Source organism: Halichoerus grypus, chromosome 15, assembly GCF_964656455.1.
Source record: "Halichoerus grypus chromosome 15, mHalGry1.hap1.1, whole genome shotgun sequence".
NCBI classification, from domain to species: Eukaryota; Metazoa; Chordata; class Mammalia; order Carnivora; family Phocidae; genus Halichoerus; species Halichoerus grypus.
This window is the reverse complement of record NC_135726.1, coordinates 40566467-40586295: the sequence shown is the minus strand read 5'-3', so window position 1 is coordinate 40586295 and position 19829 is coordinate 40566467. Positions and strand designations below refer to the sequence as shown.

The following is a 19829-nucleotide window of genomic DNA, read 5'->3' as shown; positions in this document are numbered from 1 at the left end:
GCCAGTAAGAAAACAAGAAGAGGATTTAGATTATGGCGGGACAGGTGCGGGAGTGGGGAATGAACACTGCACAGGGCCAGGCTCATCCTGGAGGCAAGAGGATGGTGCCTCTGCCCCACCCCAAACAGGCTCAAGAGCCAGGGAAAGGCCTTCCCTGCCTGCTTCCAAGCTCAAGCAAGAGGATAAAGGAGCAATGAGGCCCAAATGAAAGGCAGAACTTGTGCTCGCTAAAAGTAGGCAGTTTACAGCTAGAGTTTTGTGTGGGTTTTTTTGTTTTTTGTTTTTTGGGTTTTTTTTTTTTTTTTTTTTTTGATGTCTTCCCACAAGTGCAAAGGAGAGCAGGAGGGCATGGTCCCTGACCTGAAGGGGCAACCACGATGCCTGGTTTTGACCTGACTGGCCTGCGGGTCCTCATTCCCCTTTCCGGCGAGGGGCCACAACACATACTCCAGGATCTGTGGCCCCATGGCTGAAAGGTTAACTAAGCAAAGTTTTTTGCACATACCCTGGAGCTGTCAGCGGAGAGCAGTGAGCTGCTATTTTGGGAGGGGGCGAAAAGTGCCTAACAGTGCCCTGGCCCTGCCATTCAGAGGACCAGGCTCATTAGACAGCAGGCTCCCTGATGCTGCCTTCCCTTCCACCCTCACCTGTGCAAAAGGACACCAGCGGGCAAGCTCCTCCAAGGCAGGCAAGCCTCCCTCCAGCATTGATAGGAAGATGGGAAAATTAATAGGGGTAATATGAGCTCATTTCAATAAGAATGAGCTTAGGAACATGCCAGGTTTTGATCTTTTCTGATGCACAGATTCCTGGCAGGAACTGTGGTCCTACATAGGTGTTTGAAAGAACTGAAAATAGACTTTTAAAAAATCCCTAAACAATAATAAAAGAAGGAAAGTCACAAACTTAAAACAACAATGAAATTTTAAAAAAAGATTTAAACATTGGTCCCCCAGAAAAAGAAAGGGGGGGAAAAATTGGACTGACATAAAACCCTTTTCTCCTTCTTTTAAACACTGTTTTTAACTGCTTCGAAAGTAACGAATTGTATGTGGATAAAAATAGATCTGGGGGTGCTGGTTAATGGGGCCTTGTGAATCATTCAGCATAAGGAACTGTCAATATTTTTTTGAGCTGTCAGAAATCCATTTAGTGATTTTTGACAATTCCAAAAAAAATATTTCTGACTGCTTGATCCAGCTCTTAGCGAATTAGGGAAGGAGAGGGGAAAAGAAATATATCAATTTAAATTATGAACCAAGCCCAGCTTCCTGAGTTCTGCTCTGTGCTCAAAGTAACATCAGAATTCAGAGCTTAAGAATTACCCCCTTCCATTTTCCTTCCCTCCCTCCCTCTCTCCCTTCCTTTCTTCCTTCTCTCCTTTCCTTTCTTCAACAAGTGCATTTCAACAGGTGCATTAAAGTCACAGACATCCATTCATAGATTAAACGTGGAAAGGTCCCACGATCATTTATCTCTGGCGAGGATATCCGGGGACTGGCAATAATACACTGGGCTTCTATTTGGAGAAAGGCGATCGGATACGAATATCTGGATGCCAAGAGAATGTCTTTGATCCTCCCTGCCCACCCCGACATTCATCTGATCCAATTCTAGGCTTCAAATTTATGATTACGTTTTAAGATCTGGAATTACTTTGGGGGTAACCATGTTCCTGAAGGAGGTAAGTAAGGAAGTGCCAATTTGCTAACAAGATCAGGCAGGCATAAGTCCAAGACACACAGGATCACAACACTGCTAACCAGGGGTTTCACAATGCACATTTCTTGTCAGAACAACGGACAGACAGGTGAAGATACAGAGGGACAGAAGGCGAAAGTAGGAGGCCAAAGTCACAGTAACTGCCATGTGGAATGTCTAAAGATGAGTCAGTCACAAACACCCCGAAACAATCTCCCTGGTTGGAGAGAGGATCACTTTATTCTATAGTGTGGTTAGTGTGATATGATTTTTAGTACCCTCTAAGTCAATACAAAGAAAAGTTTAAGGAAGCAGGTTTGGCTTAGCAAAGCAGGAAGCAACTGTCTTTAGCCGTCTTACGCAGAAGTTGAAAATACTGAAGGGTTTGCAAGTTACCACATCTTTCTGTTTTCGTTTTTGTTTTTAAAAATATTCTCGCCCTCGAGTTAGAGATTAAAAACAGGAGCGGTTTGCACTGTGAGACCCCACCCCCCTCCGCGCCTTCCGTACAGGCCTCTTGGGTCACTGGGGTGCGAACCCGAACACAAAAGCATGAGTGCTAGAACTTCCAAAGGAACTCAACTCTCGTGATTGTCTACACTGCATATTACAGCATCGCTGGGGTGTTTTCATGGTTCGTTCGAAACGTGCTAACGGAGGAGTCTACCTCATTTTTTAAAAATGCACAATTCAGCACTGATGTTTTGGGAAATGAACTAAAGGAAGAGGATTCTAAAACTTACCACACAAGTCTGGCCTCTTGATACATCCAGAATTTGCTGTGCTACTCGCAAGTCCGTTAAAGGCTGCTAAGCCATCAGAACTGTAGGCCCTGAGGACCGACAGCATGTTCATCGGCTTCTCTAGGCCCGGAGGGCCCCGCTCCGGCTTGGGCAGGCCCGCCGAGGGGTCCTGGGCTGGAAGCAGGCCTGGGCCGTGCCACTGCTTCTCGGGCGCCTGGGGCACCGGCGAGACTAGTCCCTGGACGGGCTGAGGGGCGCCCACGGGCACAAGGCTGTCGCTGCTGTCGCCGCCACCGCCGTCCTTGCCGAGGGCGGACTGGGGCTTGCTCATCATCTCCGGCTCCGTCTCCAGATCCTCTTCGTCGTTGTTCTCTCCCTTGGAGGAGTCCATGTCCTCCGAGGAGGCAATGTCGGAGAGGTCATCGGTAGTGTTCTTGCCGGCGGTCTCGGGGATCAGGATCGGGGTGTCCTCTTCCGCGTGGGCCTTCCCGTCGGGCTCCTGGGTGGGGCCGGAGCTGGAGGCCCCCGAGCCCACCATGCCCGGGTAGACGCCAAACTGCTTGTAGAAGTCGGACGGGAAGTTACAAAACGCGGGGTCCACCAGGCCGGGCCACGTGCCGCTCTTCTGCTCCCCCAGAGTCTCCTTGACCGGCCCCGGGGCTGTCTTCTCTGAAGCAACCTCCAGAGGCCCGATCATGTGGGAAAGCGCCATCTCTTTGTTTGATTGTGCCGAGGGCAGGAGGGCCACCTTACCCGCCTCCCGGGCCTGGTCTTTGCAATTGACCGTCACCCCGACGGCGCTGTCTTTGCGTTTCGCTTTGCCCAGGTGGTTGGCCTGCAGGTGAAGAGCCATCAGCTCCATGGATGAGGTTGTGAAAGCACAAAACAAGCAGCCGTGCCACGCGATGCTGTCTTGCACGGTCACCGACGAGCCCGGCAGTGAGGCGGCGTCCGGCCGCACCGACAAGTCCAGGGGCTCGTACTGCGACTTCTCCGACTTCCTCGGGACCGCCTTACCGCCGGCTTTGTCCTCACCACCGTCCGGCCCGTGCACCTTCATGGAGGGAGGGTCAGACAGGGCTTTGTCCTTCAGGTCCTTCTCCTTCTTCAAGGAGCTTAGGACAAAGCTGTCCATGAATGCTTGCAAGGACCCTTGGAAATTCACACCGTTGCTCACAATACTCTGGTAAGCTCTTCCGATGTCCGAGAAGTGGGTGCTTTTGGAAGGAAGGTCGGCGCCTTTCAGGGTGTCTGAAGGGGCCTCGGAAGTCATGCCGGCGGCCGGCCCCGATGGATCTGTGGACGAGAGCACTCCTGCTGTCCACTGCTGGGAGGCAGGGCCGCCTCTGAAGTCGATTCCGGGGAGACCCTTAAAGGCCCCCCTCAGGATGTCTGGCCTGATAAACAGAGCAGCTTTGTTGGACAGCTCGTCCCTGTGGTCTTGGTTTGGGGGCTGTCCAGACAGTGGCCCGGCTCCGTTCTGCCGCTCCCGGTGGTGCCGCTCTAAGTGGTATTTTAAGGAGGCTGACTGGGTGCCGGCATAATCACAGTGGGGACATTTGTAGGGTTTCTCACCTGCAAGATTTCAGCATGAGGAGAGAGAGAGAAAAAAAAGTGTTTATCTCATTTTGGTGTGCCGAACAAGGCTAGAAGGATCAACATTTGTTCTTGGAAACAAAGCAGCTCAAACTAATAATTAGTTAGAGAACAACTGTTTTTTAATAGAAGAATAATTCGTACTCTTTAGCTTTTTTAATGATTTTGTACCATTTGGGACTATTCAGGAATGACATACTATCTACACACAATTAGCTATCTTTTTCTTTATCTAACATGTGAAAACGGCTGTAGATTTAAAAGCTATGATTATGAAAATTAAGCATAATAATTTCAACCACAGTGATCATTAAAAGTAGAAGTTTAAAAAGACAAAGTATGTAACAAATGGGTGGTTGCAATATTTTGTGTATACAATAGCTCTAAAATTTGTTTAAATTATACACATGGAAACCATTTTTAAACCTAAAAATTTTATGGCACTGTTACGCAAGACTGAAATGAATGATTTAAGTCTTGCTCTGCAGTAAATCATGGATATAATTAGCAAATGGCATACTGCACAAGTAATTTATCATTATTTGGAGGGCACCATTCCAGACGAGCTCAGATATCTGCAGACCTACTGCATTGTTTCTAAATAAAGAACTATAAATACCGATTCTATAAAATATTAATACCATTACAGTGCATTATGATTGCAGCATGTAAAGACATATAGTTAAGATAAAAAGCAGTCAATAAAACTTAAAAGAAAATGAGTAATAAAAAGGTACAAAATATATTTAGTTTCTGTATTTGAAATTAACATTATCTACTGGTCTTTGTAGTGCCTTAAATTTGTACTAATGGCAAACCTAATGCTCCGGTAGTAAAATGTGTAATTTACCTATAATAAGCGCTTTCTAGAGAATAAAAATAGCTTTAAAGAGTGTTTTAAAACATATAAGATCATTTTCAAGAATTAAATATTTATTTAAATTCAACACCCAACTTCTATTGTTCTTTCCACCATGGAAAAGATACCATAACATACAGCCTGGACCTGCCCATGTTGTGGGATAGAGGAAGGGGAGGAGAATAAGAAGATGTGGATTTAAATATATTCCAGGAATTTGTTTGCAATCCAGGGTCTTTTCTAGACTTTGGAATCGAAAAGCTCCCTGGAAGAACCAGGGCTGTGGCAGCCCATTCGCTGATTCCCAGTGGCGCCCTGTCGATATCCACAATTACTCCTCCCAGGAAACTGTGTCCCCCCAACCCTTCCTCCATTGCTGGTGTAAACCAGACTGATGTAAAAAGAAACAGCAAATCATTGGTGAGCGGTGCATCCCGAAGACATTTTACTGTGCCCCAGTGGAGGCTCCGACTCCCAATCTCCAAGGCAGAGGGCATTTAGGGGTAACACGCTTGAGAGGAGGGGAGAAGGATTCCTGGGTACTGTAAATAAGAAGCCCATCAGCCCAGGTTCTGAGCAGGGGACTCCACGTCATCTCCAGATTTTGTCTTGGAACCTTGGAAAAACCATGCCTGCCTCTCCAAAATGATGGCTCTGTACTCCTCATTCACTCTTGCAGGCTGCGGAAGGTCTTCCCCAGACACATCAGAGATGGGAAAGGGGCCCAGCTGGGAATATATTTCTCTAAATGGAAAGGTCCCAACTGTATCTGGCTAGACCAATGACATAGATCGAGCAGTAAGACTCTATCCCTGTTGAGCTAAAGGCATAAATGGACTCGGGCACCATTCTCTCACTTCTTGGACTCAATCCGTGTTAGGCTCAGATTCAGTCCAGTGATGCTATTTGGGTATCTCATCAGAGGCTAGGGAACCCTCAGTGGGACAGGTGCTGTGGACAGGCAATTCTGGGCTGACCTGCAAGTCTGGTGGCCAGTTGGAGCAGGAATAGGCCCTGGAGCTGAGGGGGTAGTAGCAGGGCTTGTGACGGGAGATCCTAACCAGGGACTCGGAATCCTGGCTCCCCAGGTTAGCGGGAACCTCGGGGAGGGCCCCGCACTGAGAGCTGGCAGAGGTGAGGCCGGCAGGTATTGGGTGAGACTCAGGTTGCTTTTCAGAAATGTACCTGGAAATGATTAAGTGCATCTGGCAAAGGGTTTGCAGAGAATGCATGGGCATTCATTAGCAGGAGCTACAGAGGGAGAATGTGGACTTTTGCCTCTAGGCCTCAATGGGGTGAGGGGCAGTCTGACTCAGTGGGGGCTGCAGGGATGCACAGGGATGTCTATTTCCAAAGGATGCACATTTGAAATGTGCACCGGAGCTGTGGTTCTCAAACTTGATTGTGCATCAGAATCAACAGGGGATTTTAAGACCTTACCTCCGGAACCTCATGCACAGTTCTGACTCTCGAGGTTTGGGGTAAGCGTACCTGGTGATTCTAATGCGGGGTAAAGAGTACACTTTGAAAAGGCCAAGGTGAAACTGCTTGAGAGCTTTAAAAAATGCTGATACCTAGTCCTACCTCCACCTCCCCGAAATTCTGAGTTCACTGGCCTGGGGTGAAGGCTGGGATTTGGGTCTCTCAAAGGCCCCCATGTGGGCTTCTACGGAGCTGGGTGGAGAAGCACTAGGGGGAGCTTCCCAGGTGGACACTGTGGGATGGCTTAGCACGGAAGGTGGTCTGCTCTGGACCCTAGGAAGTGTTTGGAGCATCTGTACTAGGGACCAGAGCCCCCATGCTATTTTGCACTCCCTGGGGCACAGGATTCCCATCTCGGGAACTTTGCTTCCTCAACCTATAATATAGGAAGGTGGTGTACTTAGTACCCCCTAAGGCTCATGTCAGCTCTAAAACCCACGTCAAGAGCAAAACCAAGTCTCCTGAATGGGCTCAGAGACACATGTGTACATTCATGTAGGCACCCACACACCCAGAAGTGTGCAGATCCGTTCACACACAATGGTTTTTTAAAAAAGATTTTATTTATTTATCTGAGAGAGAGACCACAAGCAGGGGGAGGAATAAAGGGGAAGGGAGAAGCAGGCTCCCCACTGAGCAGGGAGCCCGACGTGGGGCTCCATCCCAGGACCCTGGGATCATGACCTGAGCCGAAGGCAGACGCTTAACCAACTGAACCACCCAGGTGCCCCAACACACAATGTTTTGATTGAATGAATGATTACCTTCTATCCCCCAAGTAGAGAGGGCAAATGAGTGAAGAACCAAAGAGATAAGGCCCCCAGTTCTCACTGCTTTCAGAGGAGACAGAACATACAGTTACTAAAGCAAGTGGAGTTCACACACATACACACCACACACACCACACTCACACACACATCACAATCCATCACATGCACAGCATTCATCTACACACACATATCATACACCACACACATACACATACCATGCACCCATCACACGCTCATACACCACACGTGTACACACACACCACACAGTCATAGACCACATGTGCACACTTCACATATAACACATGCACACACAACACACACACATACATATCACACACGTACACACACATCACACACCCATCACACGTGCACAGCACATACACGTTTACATATCACACACACACACACACACACACACCACATACATAACTCACACAACACAAAGAGAAAAACTCTTCCTTCAACCCACTGCTCTCTTAAAGTTCAGAATAGGGGCGTCTGGGTGGCTCAGTTGGTCAAACGTCTGACTCTTGATTTCAGCTCAGGTCATGATCTCAGGGGTCGTGAGACAGAGCCCCGCATCAGATTGTGGGCTCAGTGGGGGGTCTGCTGGAGATTCTCTCTCCCTCCCCCTCTGCCCCTCCCCTCCACGCTTGAGCTCTCCCTCTCTCAAATAAATAAATAAATCTTTAAAAAAAATAATAAAGTTCAGAATAGGCCCTGGCCTCCACCCCTCCAGGGAAAACACGCCACAGCTGAGAAACGAGTTCATCTTAGCATCTGAGTCTCCAAGGGTCCAGGCCCTGCTGGATTAGGGCTATTTAGTGAATTTTCAAGGTTATTTTGGCTACACGTGATACACACAGGCTCTAGAAAGCCCTCCCCTGGCCTTTCTCTACCTCCCGCTCACGTCAACGGAAGGCCCCTCTGCATGGTTCCACCTCCTGCCTCGTTCCTAAAGGCTTTGTTTGGGGGAGGCTTCCTATCATCCCAATTCCCCGAGAAATGCTCCAGAGCGAAGTTCTAGGGGATAAATCCACCCCTTTGGATTTGTGTTTTAAAAAAACAAAATCCTCGATTTTATTTTCTTTATAACCCTGAAACAATAACCACGACTGCCGTCTCCTTTTTTTTTTTTTTTTTAGTCTCCTTGAAGGCCTCCCTCACCTTCCCGGGCTTCATCCCTGAGAGGGCAGAGGGGATGCTTAAGACTACAGCCTGCACCCACATGGGTGCGTGCCTGGCCAGGCAAACCCCAGCATGGAGTCACCTGGACAACCCCAGGCAGCCCGAGGATCTCGCCATCACTGGAAACATCCCGGCCGTTACCCAGACACGCCTCCCCCCAAGGGTGCATTTCAGAGTGCTGGGGGCAAACTCCCAACAGCTGCCTAGACTAGGCGGGGAGAAACCCATCAGCCGCGTTAGCAGGCTTTGAGGGCTGGTCAAGCCCTTCTCCTGTGTTTGGTGACCGACGGCTGCCGAATCTCCCCGTGCCAAGAGCTACTTCCTAGTCAGGGTCTCCGTGGCTGGCCCCGTGCTTCAACCCCAGCGTGCCGGGCGAACTCTAACCAAGCCCCAGGCTTCTGCCAAGGAACAGGTCAGGGGGCCACCCGGCATTCCCCACACAGCCCCATGGCACAGGCAGACCCAGACCCTGTCAGCAGCTCTGTCTAGTTGAATGATTGGCCACTTAGGCCATAAATTGGCCCAAATCTACCGGGATGATCACTGAGACTGCCCCAAGCTTTGCAGGGGGGGTCATGAGTCCTCCAGCCGCCTCCACAATGTTCGGCATCTGCTGTCTTTTCATCCGCCTGTGGCTGGAGCCGGACACGCGGGTGCCTTCAGAGCCAGGCAGATCACAGGGGTGTGCAAAACAGCAGGGGAAGGGGCAGATGGCTGTCCTAGAGGGCAGCCACCATTGACACCAAGAAGCTGGGGACATGAGGACCTCTGACATCTTCTAAGAAAAGCCCCACATCCAGATTTCTACGTGCAATATCCTGGTTTCTCAATACTGGCACCTGCTTTCAAACATCAACCACAGCAAGGGCCATAGCACCCGATTCTGCAGCCCGGGTCTGCAGGGGGCAACCTGTTTGAAGCCTGGATCTGGGAAAAGGATGCCCAGTACTGAGCCATTCACCCGCTGGGGAAAGCAGGTGAGGACACTGGTGGCCTTCTCTGGGGAAACCTCTCACAATATTTTAAAGGAATAAGATATGGGCACAAACAGCGCATTTCTAGAAAAGAGATTTTTGCTAGAAAATGCATACGGAAATAAAAAATCATCAGTTCATCATTCCAACAGAGTAATGAATTACTGGAAACATCTTACATTAAAGCAGCTACCCACTGACACATGGCACAAGATGTATATTCAACTTTGGGATAACATTGATAACGTCTCCCGGTCTCTGTACCATAAATTTTTAGAAATATATGACCAAGTGGTTTAATTAGTTCATTGTACCTATTTTTACATGAGCATGTCTTTCATCATTCTGAGCCTCTACTTTGCACTCGATGAGTCAAAGGAACCCTCACTGTTCTGGGGAGTTACGTTGGTACTTCTCAGTGGAGCAAATACCCAATAGCGCCTCTCCAAAAATAACAGGTGGATTCACACTATTCTCTTTGGAAATCCCTTCAGCGAGGTTTTAAGGAGTGCTTCATGCTTCTAACGTGTGTGTGTGTGTGCGTGTGTGCTAAATCTCCAAAAGTGTTTTAACTTTTAAGTTGGGTAACTGAATATTTTCCCGTATTTGCATCCTCTATTTGATATTTATTTAGTCTTTCTACATGTCTTTACTTAGTTAATACCAGGAGAGATAAATATGGTGGTGCCTTTGCAGCGAAGCTTCAGTACATTAATATAAATTGTACACTAATTCCCCCAAAGCATATATATGTTGTAAACCTGAAGACTTTTCACACAGCTGCTTATTGCTAAACAGTGCCTTGTCCAGAAGGGGACAATCTGTGTCTCTAATTGCTGTCACTGAAGCCGAGATTCATTATGTGACTTTCCCATTAAAATGTGAGCATTAATTTGTATAATGAAATATCACCCACTGCAGTGTTCATTAGCCGTGCCCTACTGTATACGGCACATTGTTAGCTACCTAGAAACTGTAGTCAATTTCACTAATGGATATTTCCCTACTTAGTGTTTGGTAGGAAATTTATACTGTAACATTACCTCTTAAACTTTTAAGGAAATTTAAATTCAATCAATTATTTTCAACAAAAGTTTGGGATGTCATTAAGGTAGGAACAGCAAGGTTGGGGGACTGTGGAGGAATAAAATGGGCTTTTAGTTCATTTTAGAAATTAAAAAAAATGATAGAATTTAATTCAAAACAAAAAGAAAAAAAGAATCGTCTTTGGGGCAAGCAGATCTTTTTTTTTTCCCCATCATTATTCAGGTGGCTGTCTCCCACTAATGACAAGAACACATGCTCTCCTTTTAGGGGAAAAAAAGAGGGGGGGAAGCACCCATTTTAACCAATCTCTTTTTGAATATTTATTCAATGTGCTTTCATAAACGTTTAAAACAGCCTGGTTAACTTACCCAGAAGAGGAAACAGAGAAGCATCACAGGTAAGGGATGTGGACATCAGGCGTTAGGCACCTGGGTTAGGCCCCCTGAACTCTCATTTCCACCCACAGCTAGAGACCAGTTGGTGCTTGGGAAGCTCTTTGAAGATGAAAGGCAGTTTCCAAAACGGCATGCGTCATTTATCATCTCCTGAGGCGGCCTTCCACACCTCCAGGTGCCACAGTGGCCCCTTCCCTGCCTCACCGCCTCCCTAACCTCCCTGTGCTGATGGGGAAACTGAGGCACGCAGGGTCAAGGAGGCCCGGCCACAGGCCATTCTGAGTTAGGGGTAAAGGAGGAGCCAGGGTGTACAGTACTTCCCTTTTACATCGCCGGGAGGCTGCGTCAACACACCTTGTGGGTACAAGTCACTTCCTTTCCTCCCGCTGGTTATGGTGTGGACACACACTGTCAAAGAAATGTTGCATTAATTCCCTAAAACAAGCCCAAAAATCCACCCAGAAAAGTAAAAAAAAAAAAAAAAAGCAATACAGCGCAGCAGTTAGGAGACAGATCTGGGTTGCCCCCTGCCGTTGATGCTGGGCGATTCGGAGTGGGTCACTTCACATCTCTGGGTGGCCCCCCCCCGGTCACCAGGGTGCCGTGAGGGTTAAGGAGGGAATTCACGTGCAGAGCTCAGCACAGTGCTGGCCACCGTTACTATTATCGTTCTTATTACCTTGTCCCTACTGGCTGCATTTTCCTGCCGCCAGCCAGTGTCTACCGTGCCGTGTAGACACAGCCTCGGTCAAGAGGCCAAGAGAATTCGCGGCCCCCACCCCCAGCTGGGCACACATCCCTTGGAGGGTACTGCAGGACATATAGGTGGTTCTACCAGGACAGAGAAGCCTTGCCCGGGGATAAGCATGCAAGTGAGAGCCAAGGAGGGCACCCCATCCAGTGACTGCCTCTCCGAGGCACCCACCTGGCCGGGGTGAGCAGAGCTGGGCGTGCCCACCAGCCCACCCTGACCACAGCCGAGAGCCCTTGAAAACCACCTCTGGCTTCCCTGTGCAAATGCATTTTCATAAAGAGGTTCTCAACTCAGGGCCGGACCAGTGCATACAGCACATCAAAACCAGATTAATAAACCACTCGCATAATTTGAGAGGGGAAAAAAACTAATGAGATTTATTTTTAATTAGTCTCTGAACTTTCGTGCCTCCAAGTGTTCATGAGTGAGGTTGCTTATTACATTTCTCTAAAATGGTAATTCCTGAGACAACAGGGAGCCTCCTGGGGAACCCAATGCACAGGTGAGCCGCCAGAGGGGACCCAGCCTGGGGTCCTGCGGCCAACACGTGGGGTGTCACACCTGTCTGGGGCTTGTGTGGGGGACACACCCCCCTCCAGCCTTTCGGAGACTGACTGATCAGCACATGCCTACCTCCTGTACACACAACAGACACACTGGACCCTGGAGGGTCTCCCCGAGATGGGGCTGGCGGAGGCGGCAGTGAGGGGAAGAAGGAAGTGCATTTTCAGGGAGCCCATCATGGAACAACTGGCCAGCCTCGGTCGGGGGCAGCCTAGGGGACATCCCTGCCTCCTATTGCTGCTTAGGACTAAATGCTTGCTGATGCATCCCCATGATGGTTAATTTTATGTGTCAACTGGGCCATGTGGTACCCAGACATTTGTTCAAATGTTATTCTGGGTGTGTTTGGGAAGGTGTTTCTGAATGAGATGAGCATCTGAATGGGTGGACTGAGTAAAGCAGATTGCCCTCCCCAACGCGTATGTATGTGGGGGGCCTCGACCAGTCCATTGAAGGCCCCAACAGAACAAAAGGCTGAGTAAGGGAGAATTCACTCTCTCGGTCTGTCTTCTAGCTGGGACACCCACCTTCACCTGCCTTTGGACTTGGGCTTGGACTGCGACTCTCACCCACTGGCTCCCTTGGGTCTGCCAGCTTGCCTTGCTGAATGCCGATCCTGGGACGTCTTAGCCTCCGTAACTGACGGAGCCAATGCTTTATAATAAATCTCTTTATATATATATATAATCAATTCTTTGGTTATCTATAATATATATTACACATACTTAGAATATATCATATATTATATATACCGTTTCTCTGGAGAACCCTGATACCACCTCCTTTCTGAGCCTGCGCTGACGGGCCCTCAATTCAAATCACCCGCATGTACTCGAGATGACCAATGACACACATCCAGGGACTGGATCTTAATCAGCCCGAGATGCTGTGTGAAACAGGAAAGCAGTTCAGCCTCCCCTGGGTGGGCAGGAAACAGCATCTGCCCTGCAAGAGCCAGAGTGGGGTGGCCTATGGGATGCGAGGGTCCCTAAGGGACCCCTGGGGTCCTCCACGTGCCTCCTTCCATCCTGCAAGGATCGGCTGCAGCTCAGGGGGCAGCAGAAACTGTCTGGCTCCTGCAGGCTCTCCCCAGCCTCCAGGTGTTCAAAGCAACCTGACTGGTGCATCTCCTCCGCACCTCCCTAATAAACAGGTGTTGGGAGGAGGAGGGCAGTAATTGAGTTAATGTGTACTGGAGTTAAAAAAGGAAAGTGGTTTTTATCAGTAGATGTTATATGATCAAGACGGCTCATGAAGATGGAGTAGGACAGGAAAACACAGCGAATGTACCACCTCATCTCCCGACCAATTAAAATATATTTATTACACACTGGATTTTTAAATGTGCTCATATGGGTCCATTATAGAAAAACTTCAGAAGATGGTATTTTGGAAAACATGGATTCGGTTTCATAGACCACTGGCCATGTTGCTTCGGAATCCAAGAACACAGAGAGAAAGGGGTGGGGCAGTGCAGGACGCCCCCACAACTGGAGCCCCGGGTCCCCTCGTTTGTTAACAAATAACTTGATTTTGATTTTTAATTACTCGTGTAATCTACACTTCAACATTGTCATAATGGATATTTATTTTGGTGATTTAGAACATGTAACACTTTCTGTTCTATTCAGATGCACGAGTATAAGCATTTTCCAACTTCTTTGTTCTTTGATAAAAAGGAAATTGATCTTTATCTGGTTACCATTCTGCCTTTTAAACACAGCAAATGCTGTTTCTGAGGGGGGCTGGTGGTGTGATGTTTCCATGGCTTCTTTCATTTTCTCCCTTATTCTGGGAAGTTTCCAGAATGCCTCTTGTCCCTGGCCCTGTCTTGCTTCTCTCAGTGTCTCCAAAGACTACTGGTCACAAATCTCACAAGTTTGTGAAACAGAGGAAGCGGAAATTTGGGGAAAAAATAACCTCTCTCAAGCTTTAAAACTTCAAAAAGCGGTATCCATTGGCTTCCACCCATGTTCAGCAGGACTCCCGCCAAGTTTGGTCCTAATTTACCCGAAATATTCGGCGGAGTGTCTCCTATTACTGATGGACCAGCTGATGGGAGTTGGGCCCCGGGGGGTCAGCAGAGCTCCTGGTTGGGAAGAACTGCCTTTTCTTTCCTAACCCACACTGCCTGGCAGGACAGACTTCAGCTGTGGTGAGCCACCAGCCACACGGTAAGCTTGGCCCGGGGGCCTGTGTCTACAGCTAATAAGAGGACAGTACCACAGGACACACCTGGCCAGGTGTTCACACTCTTGCAGACAGCCCAACAACGGGTGCCCCGGTGGATTGCCTCCCACTTCCTGGTATCTGTGACCCCTCCTTCCCCGACCACCAGCACAACCCAATCTGGGGAAGAAAGTGGCCATTGGCATGATCTGAGAAAGCCAGGTATCTGAGCTGCCTCATCCTGAGCCTGATCACTGGGAAGACTCACTGAGAAGGGGACTTCGGTGCCAAACTCTGAAAATGATGGAGCAAACCAATGCACCTGTCTGGCAGAGAAGTGCAAAGGCCCTGAGGCTTGGAACTCAGGAGCCCCTCACCAAGCTCGAGGGGGAGAGGGTCTTCTATCTGAACCCGCAGACCGGCTGCCATACTGTGGCTTCCAATGGGTTCACATGGGCAGGTTGCCTTTCCAAAAGGACCGCAGGTTCCCTGGGGAAAGGTCCACGTTCCTCACCACCCTTGTCCCCTCCGTGCCACCTGGCACAGTACAGAGACTACAGGAAGGTCACTAATTTTATTCTCAAGTTTGTTCTGACATTCAAGCTTTCAAATAAATTTATTGTGTCCCTACTACATGTAAGGCGCTCTGGTAGGCTCTAGGGTTCTAGAAATTATAGCAATTAAAAACATGGACAATATTGCTACCCTCACATTCGACTTGGTGGGAGACAGTGCATAAGGAAATGAACAACTGAACTGAACAAGATAATTTCAGCAAGTGCTAAGTTTAGGAAGAAAATTGAACAAGGGGCACGAGGGATATTTTAGACGGGGTAATCAGACATGGTCTCTCTGAAGAGCTCACATGGAAGCTAAGCCCCCAGTGACCACTGGAGGAAGGGCGTTCCAGGTGGAAAGCACGGTGGGCACAAAGGCCCTGCAGTAGGAATTGGCGCTCTGCACTGGGGGGGCCGGAAGAAGGCTATGGGTTTGGAGAGAGATGATGAGGATGAAGAATGGTGCAAGATGGGTCAGATCCCACAGGGCCGGGGGGAGGGACAGAACAGGTGCATCGTTTGAGAAGCTCCCTCTTTGCTCTGGGTAGCTCTAGGAGAGAAGTGCTCTGGGGCAGGGAGGGACGGACGATGGTGATGCTTAACTGTGCCCCAGACCACGAATAAAGAGGGCAGCCCAAGGCCCACTGACACCTGTTCTTGGGGCTCCCCTCTCAGTGTCAGGGAGATTTGCAGGCACCAGGTGAGGTTCCAGGTGAGGGCCTCCTTCTCTTTAACCACACGCTGCACACGAGGCCCGCATGCACTAAATATCCTGCACAACCCTGAGCTTTATTGATTCCTTGGGAAATAGACCACAATTATTTTTGAAAATAGATGGCATATTTGTCTATCCTCTGAAGCAGCTCATACTCCAATAGATAAAGTGTCAGGAGAAAAATCAAAGAAAATGGAGGTGTCCATATCTCAGATAGATTTTTTTTTTTTGTATTGGCAATGTGCAAACAACTAGCAGAAAAGCTAAAAAAAAAAAAAAAAAATGACCGAGGGACAAGGCAGACAGACCCCCAAGAAGTCCTCATTTCAAGGGCCTAGGAGGATACGGAAACAGGAGAAATGACCACGGTGGTCCAGCAGCCACTTCATCTGTTTGGTTAAGAGCACCTCCACTCTTCTTTTGAGGGGACCCAGCTGAGAGCCACCGGTCCTCCATCCCGGGTAGTGGGCCGCCTCCACCAGCCCAGCCCCAGGTGGGGGTGCCGAATCCCAGCTGGGATTTTGGGAAGGGAGCTGCCCCATTCCCTTCCACACTCAGGGTCTGAGCCGGGCTCTCTTGTGCTCTGCACCCTGGTCAGGGCAAGGGTCCCACTGCATTACACACATCAGCAAACCGTCCCGGAGCCTACGCCCAAGCATCCTCCTCCCAGACCCGGGCCACAGGGGGTCTGCGTCTATGGGCCAAGTGCCGCTCCGGAGGGAGGCCGGCTGCGGCGCAATGAACCAGGGCAGAAGGACCCCGCAGCGGTGTCCCGACAGCCCCGTGGAGGGCGCGGTGGTGCTGGGGGCATCACAGGGGTGACCTGCGCCGGGAGCGTGGCCCCTGCTGGACGCTGCGCCCCCGGACGCGCCCGCGCCTCTCACCTGTGTGTATCCTCAGGTGGACCTTTAGGTGATGGGATGTCCGGAAGGTCTTCCCGCAGTACGGGCAGTCCTTCATGGCTGAGCCCAGGCTCCTCTCACGAAGCAGCGCGGGCTGCTGGACGCCGGCAGCTCTCCCAGCCTCCTCGCCGATGTCTGCAGCGGAGGAGAACATTCGCACATCACTTCAGCACGTCAGAAGCTGTTCGCACCAAAACTGCTAACACCACACAAAGTTAAACATGTCACTACTACACCTGTCTATTTCATTCTTTAAATCTGACAGAATGCTGACAATTCATGTATTTTCTTGTTATTCTCTTAAATTATTTCATCTTCCCCATCATCATTTTAAGCAGCATATGGTACCTTTATATTGAACTGAATTAAACAAGAAAAGAAACAGCTGTGTCAGCAGCTGGTTTGATTTCTTCTTTTGCTTAGCTCCTATTAAATATTTTTTTTCCAAAAGTTTAAAAATGTTGGTGTTTGTTGAATCTGATTAATTTGTAATATGGACTAGCTGGAGAGCTCGCTATAGGATCGAAATCACATTTGCATTATATCTAGCAACAAATGGAAGGAAAAAAAATGTGTCTCGGCCGAGTCCCGAAGACATGCAGACATACAGCTATTTTGGGACAGGAAAGACAATTATCCACAACTGATCATTTCTTCCTTGTAGAGCCTGGTATCCATCGCTGGCTGCTGTAATCTTATGAAAGGGAGAAGAAAAAGTATGGAAATGCGATTCCACAATTAGCCCATGATAAACATATAGTGACATATTCAAAGTCATGTGCAGAAACTCAGCTGCAAAACTCCCATAAACTTCGAGCAGAGCAGTTAAATCTTTGTGCAGTGACTTGAGAACTTCCTCTGTAAAGTATCAATACAAATTTTCCTTCTTGCTGTTATTTGTTATGTAACCCAAACCATTAGAAAATGGAATAAAATTTACATACGGCTGCCTTCTGCACAGAAATGATGGGACATAATAGTAAATAAAACCATGAAAATATCTAGTGGTTGGAGGATATGTTATTGCAACACCCGAGGCCCGACATCAAACTGCCAGAGAGACGACATCCAGGGACCAGGTCAGGAGCTGGGAATCTGCAGCTCTCGGGAGGGGAGGCACGGGAGCCCTCTCCTCTGGCCTCCCTGCGGAGCCAGAGGCTCACCCCCTTAGCACAGAACACAAGCTCCTGGGGCTGGCGGGGTCCTCGATGCAGCTCCCAGCCCACCCTCTAGGACCCATGGTAGATCCACTAGGAGAACAAGGGGACCTTCAGATATAATAAGCAGACCTGTGAGTTCTGCAGAGAAGCAGAATAAACAAGATTTGTACCTTCCAAGCAATGGAAAATGCAAATTGCTTTTATTCTACAACATCCGTTCCTGGTGTTCTCCGCTAACAGCCAAAAGGGACAGACTTATAGGCCATGCACAAGATGAAGGCAATCACATTTAATTCTTATTTGGATGTTTGCTCCAAGCAACCGTGGAAACCCTTGGCTTCAAGCATCCTCTCTGCGTTTGGGCTAATGCACAGTGATAGCATCACCCTGGAAAAGTTCTTTGAAGGCTCACTTTTGATCCCATTCTCTCCAACTCCTCCAACCAGCCTTGGAAGAGCCGTTCAAAGGGTCTATCAGCATAGCATTTTTTGTCCTCATAATCTTGCACAGGTAGCAGGACCGGGTTTACTGGCATCTAGAACCCAACCCACCTAGCACCAGCTTTCTCGTCAACCACACGAATGTGTTAAGGTGGCTATTGAATCGGGGGGGGGGGGGAGTGCGCACAAAACGATTTGTTTTGCCACTTCACGGCAAACCAACGCCCCACTGCACTCATAGTGGGGCACTCCACAGCCCACAGGTTGAGCCCACCGGGGGCTGCTGTCCAGGAGAACAATGGCCAGATGCCAAATTCAAGTCAACCATACCCTAGGTTTAAATAGCTGGAATGCCATCTCCTACCCATCCTCCCGCCCCCAGCCAACCCCAAACGTGTTGCATTTGTCCCCCCCAGCATTCTTCAGCTTTCCTTTTGTGGGATCCTGAGTTCAGCTTAAAATCACAAAGAGCGTGATTAAAATTCTGTCAAGTGCTCCCTGCAACAGAGTTAAGATACCCTATTTAAGTGAGAAGGCCAATAGCTGTCAGTTTGAATTATAAGCAAAACTAAGTGCCCCGGATGTTGGCTTCAGGACAGAGGTAGTGGGCAGGCATGGACTTTTGACATTAAATTCCTGCAAAGCCCAACGCACTTCCCCAGAACTTTCCTCCAACAGAGCCCATTTGTAAGCAGTAGAAAGGTGGAGCTGTCCAATAGGAAGGAGAGAGCGTGGAGGACATACTTCTACTGTAGCTTTTGGGGAGTCCTTGTCCAGGGCACATGATAGATAAATATATAGATAAGGCCCATGTACCACTCTGGAAGGTTCTATGGAAGCTGAGGACGAGAAGGGCCTCACTATATGTCAGTCTAAGTGATGGCCTGTATCTGTTTTCCTTTTATCTTTCTATCTTGGACATGTGTGGCCCAATAAAAAGAATAAATTTGTAAGATAAACAGCTTTCTTTGCAGATTTAAGAGCCTAATTTTCACTTTACACAGAAATGGTGTTGTTTTATTTTTTTGTTTTGTTTTGTTTTTTGGAGGGCCAGAAGGCCTATGGCATTTACTCTTAGACTAATCCAACTAGAAAAAACAAACCCTGAGCTCCAATGAAGGGGAATTGCGGGTGGTCCCAGGAAGCGTCCGAGTGGCTGAACGCCAAGGATAGCCGTGGCTGAGTAAGCACCCTCGTAGGGCCTGTGCGTGCATGGGCGCCTGGGCCCGGATGGGTAGCAGAGAGCACGGCGTGCCAAATTCGGTCCAGCCACACCGGGAACCCAAGAGGATGCCTTCTCTCCCCAGAGTATAAAAGCACCGACAGCTGTCCTTCTGCAAGGCTCCCCAGGATGGAGTCCCCAGGCTTTGCCTGTGCCCCACAGAGCTGGACACTGAAGCAATCACCAGGCCTGCTTACAGAAGGACCGGCCTTCCCGGCCTATCCAGGAAACAGGCGGTAGAAAGGAAGAAGCATCATAAAAGTCACATTCGTCATCTTTCCTCAGACCATTTGTGGGTTGGTTTCAGCTTTTTAAAAAATGTCCTTTTCCTAAAACCTGCAGTATCTCTTTTCCCCGTGCAGACACTTGCTCTAAGTGTACTGAGTAGATGGAAGGTGGACGTGTACACAGAGATCAACCCTAGATGTGTCGTCTGCTTCTCCTTGCTCATCCGTGAAAGAAAGGCCAGTCAGTCCTGCTGGCTTCTAGAGGCCGGGGTGTCCCCGGGAGCAGGGCATCTGGCTGCAGGCTGGGAGGCCAGCTTCAGCCTGGGTGGGTTCTGAGCCTTATGTGACGGGGAAATGGCAGAGA

At 48.9% G+C, this 19829-nt stretch overlaps 1 protein-coding gene across 5 annotated transcripts in view; it reads right to left on the bottom strand.

Moving 5' to 3' along the window:
• Positions 1–19829, bottom strand: part of ZNF536 (zinc finger protein 536) — a 424522-nt gene that overhangs the window by 140237 nt on the left and 264456 nt on the right. For 4 of the 5 annotated variants that reach the window (XM_078063479.1, XM_078063480.1, XM_078063481.1 and 1 more), the window contains 2 exons: positions 16399–16551; positions 2445–4019 (listed from right to left, as the gene is read on the bottom strand). In XM_078063479.1, the coding sequence (XP_077919605.1) occupies positions 2445–4019; positions 16399–16551 (1728 nt within the window). Of the gene's footprint in view, positions 1–2444; positions 4020–11109; positions 11164–16398; positions 16552–19829 lie in introns of all 5 variants that reach the window. The other variant, XM_078063482.1, reaches the window with a different exon arrangement.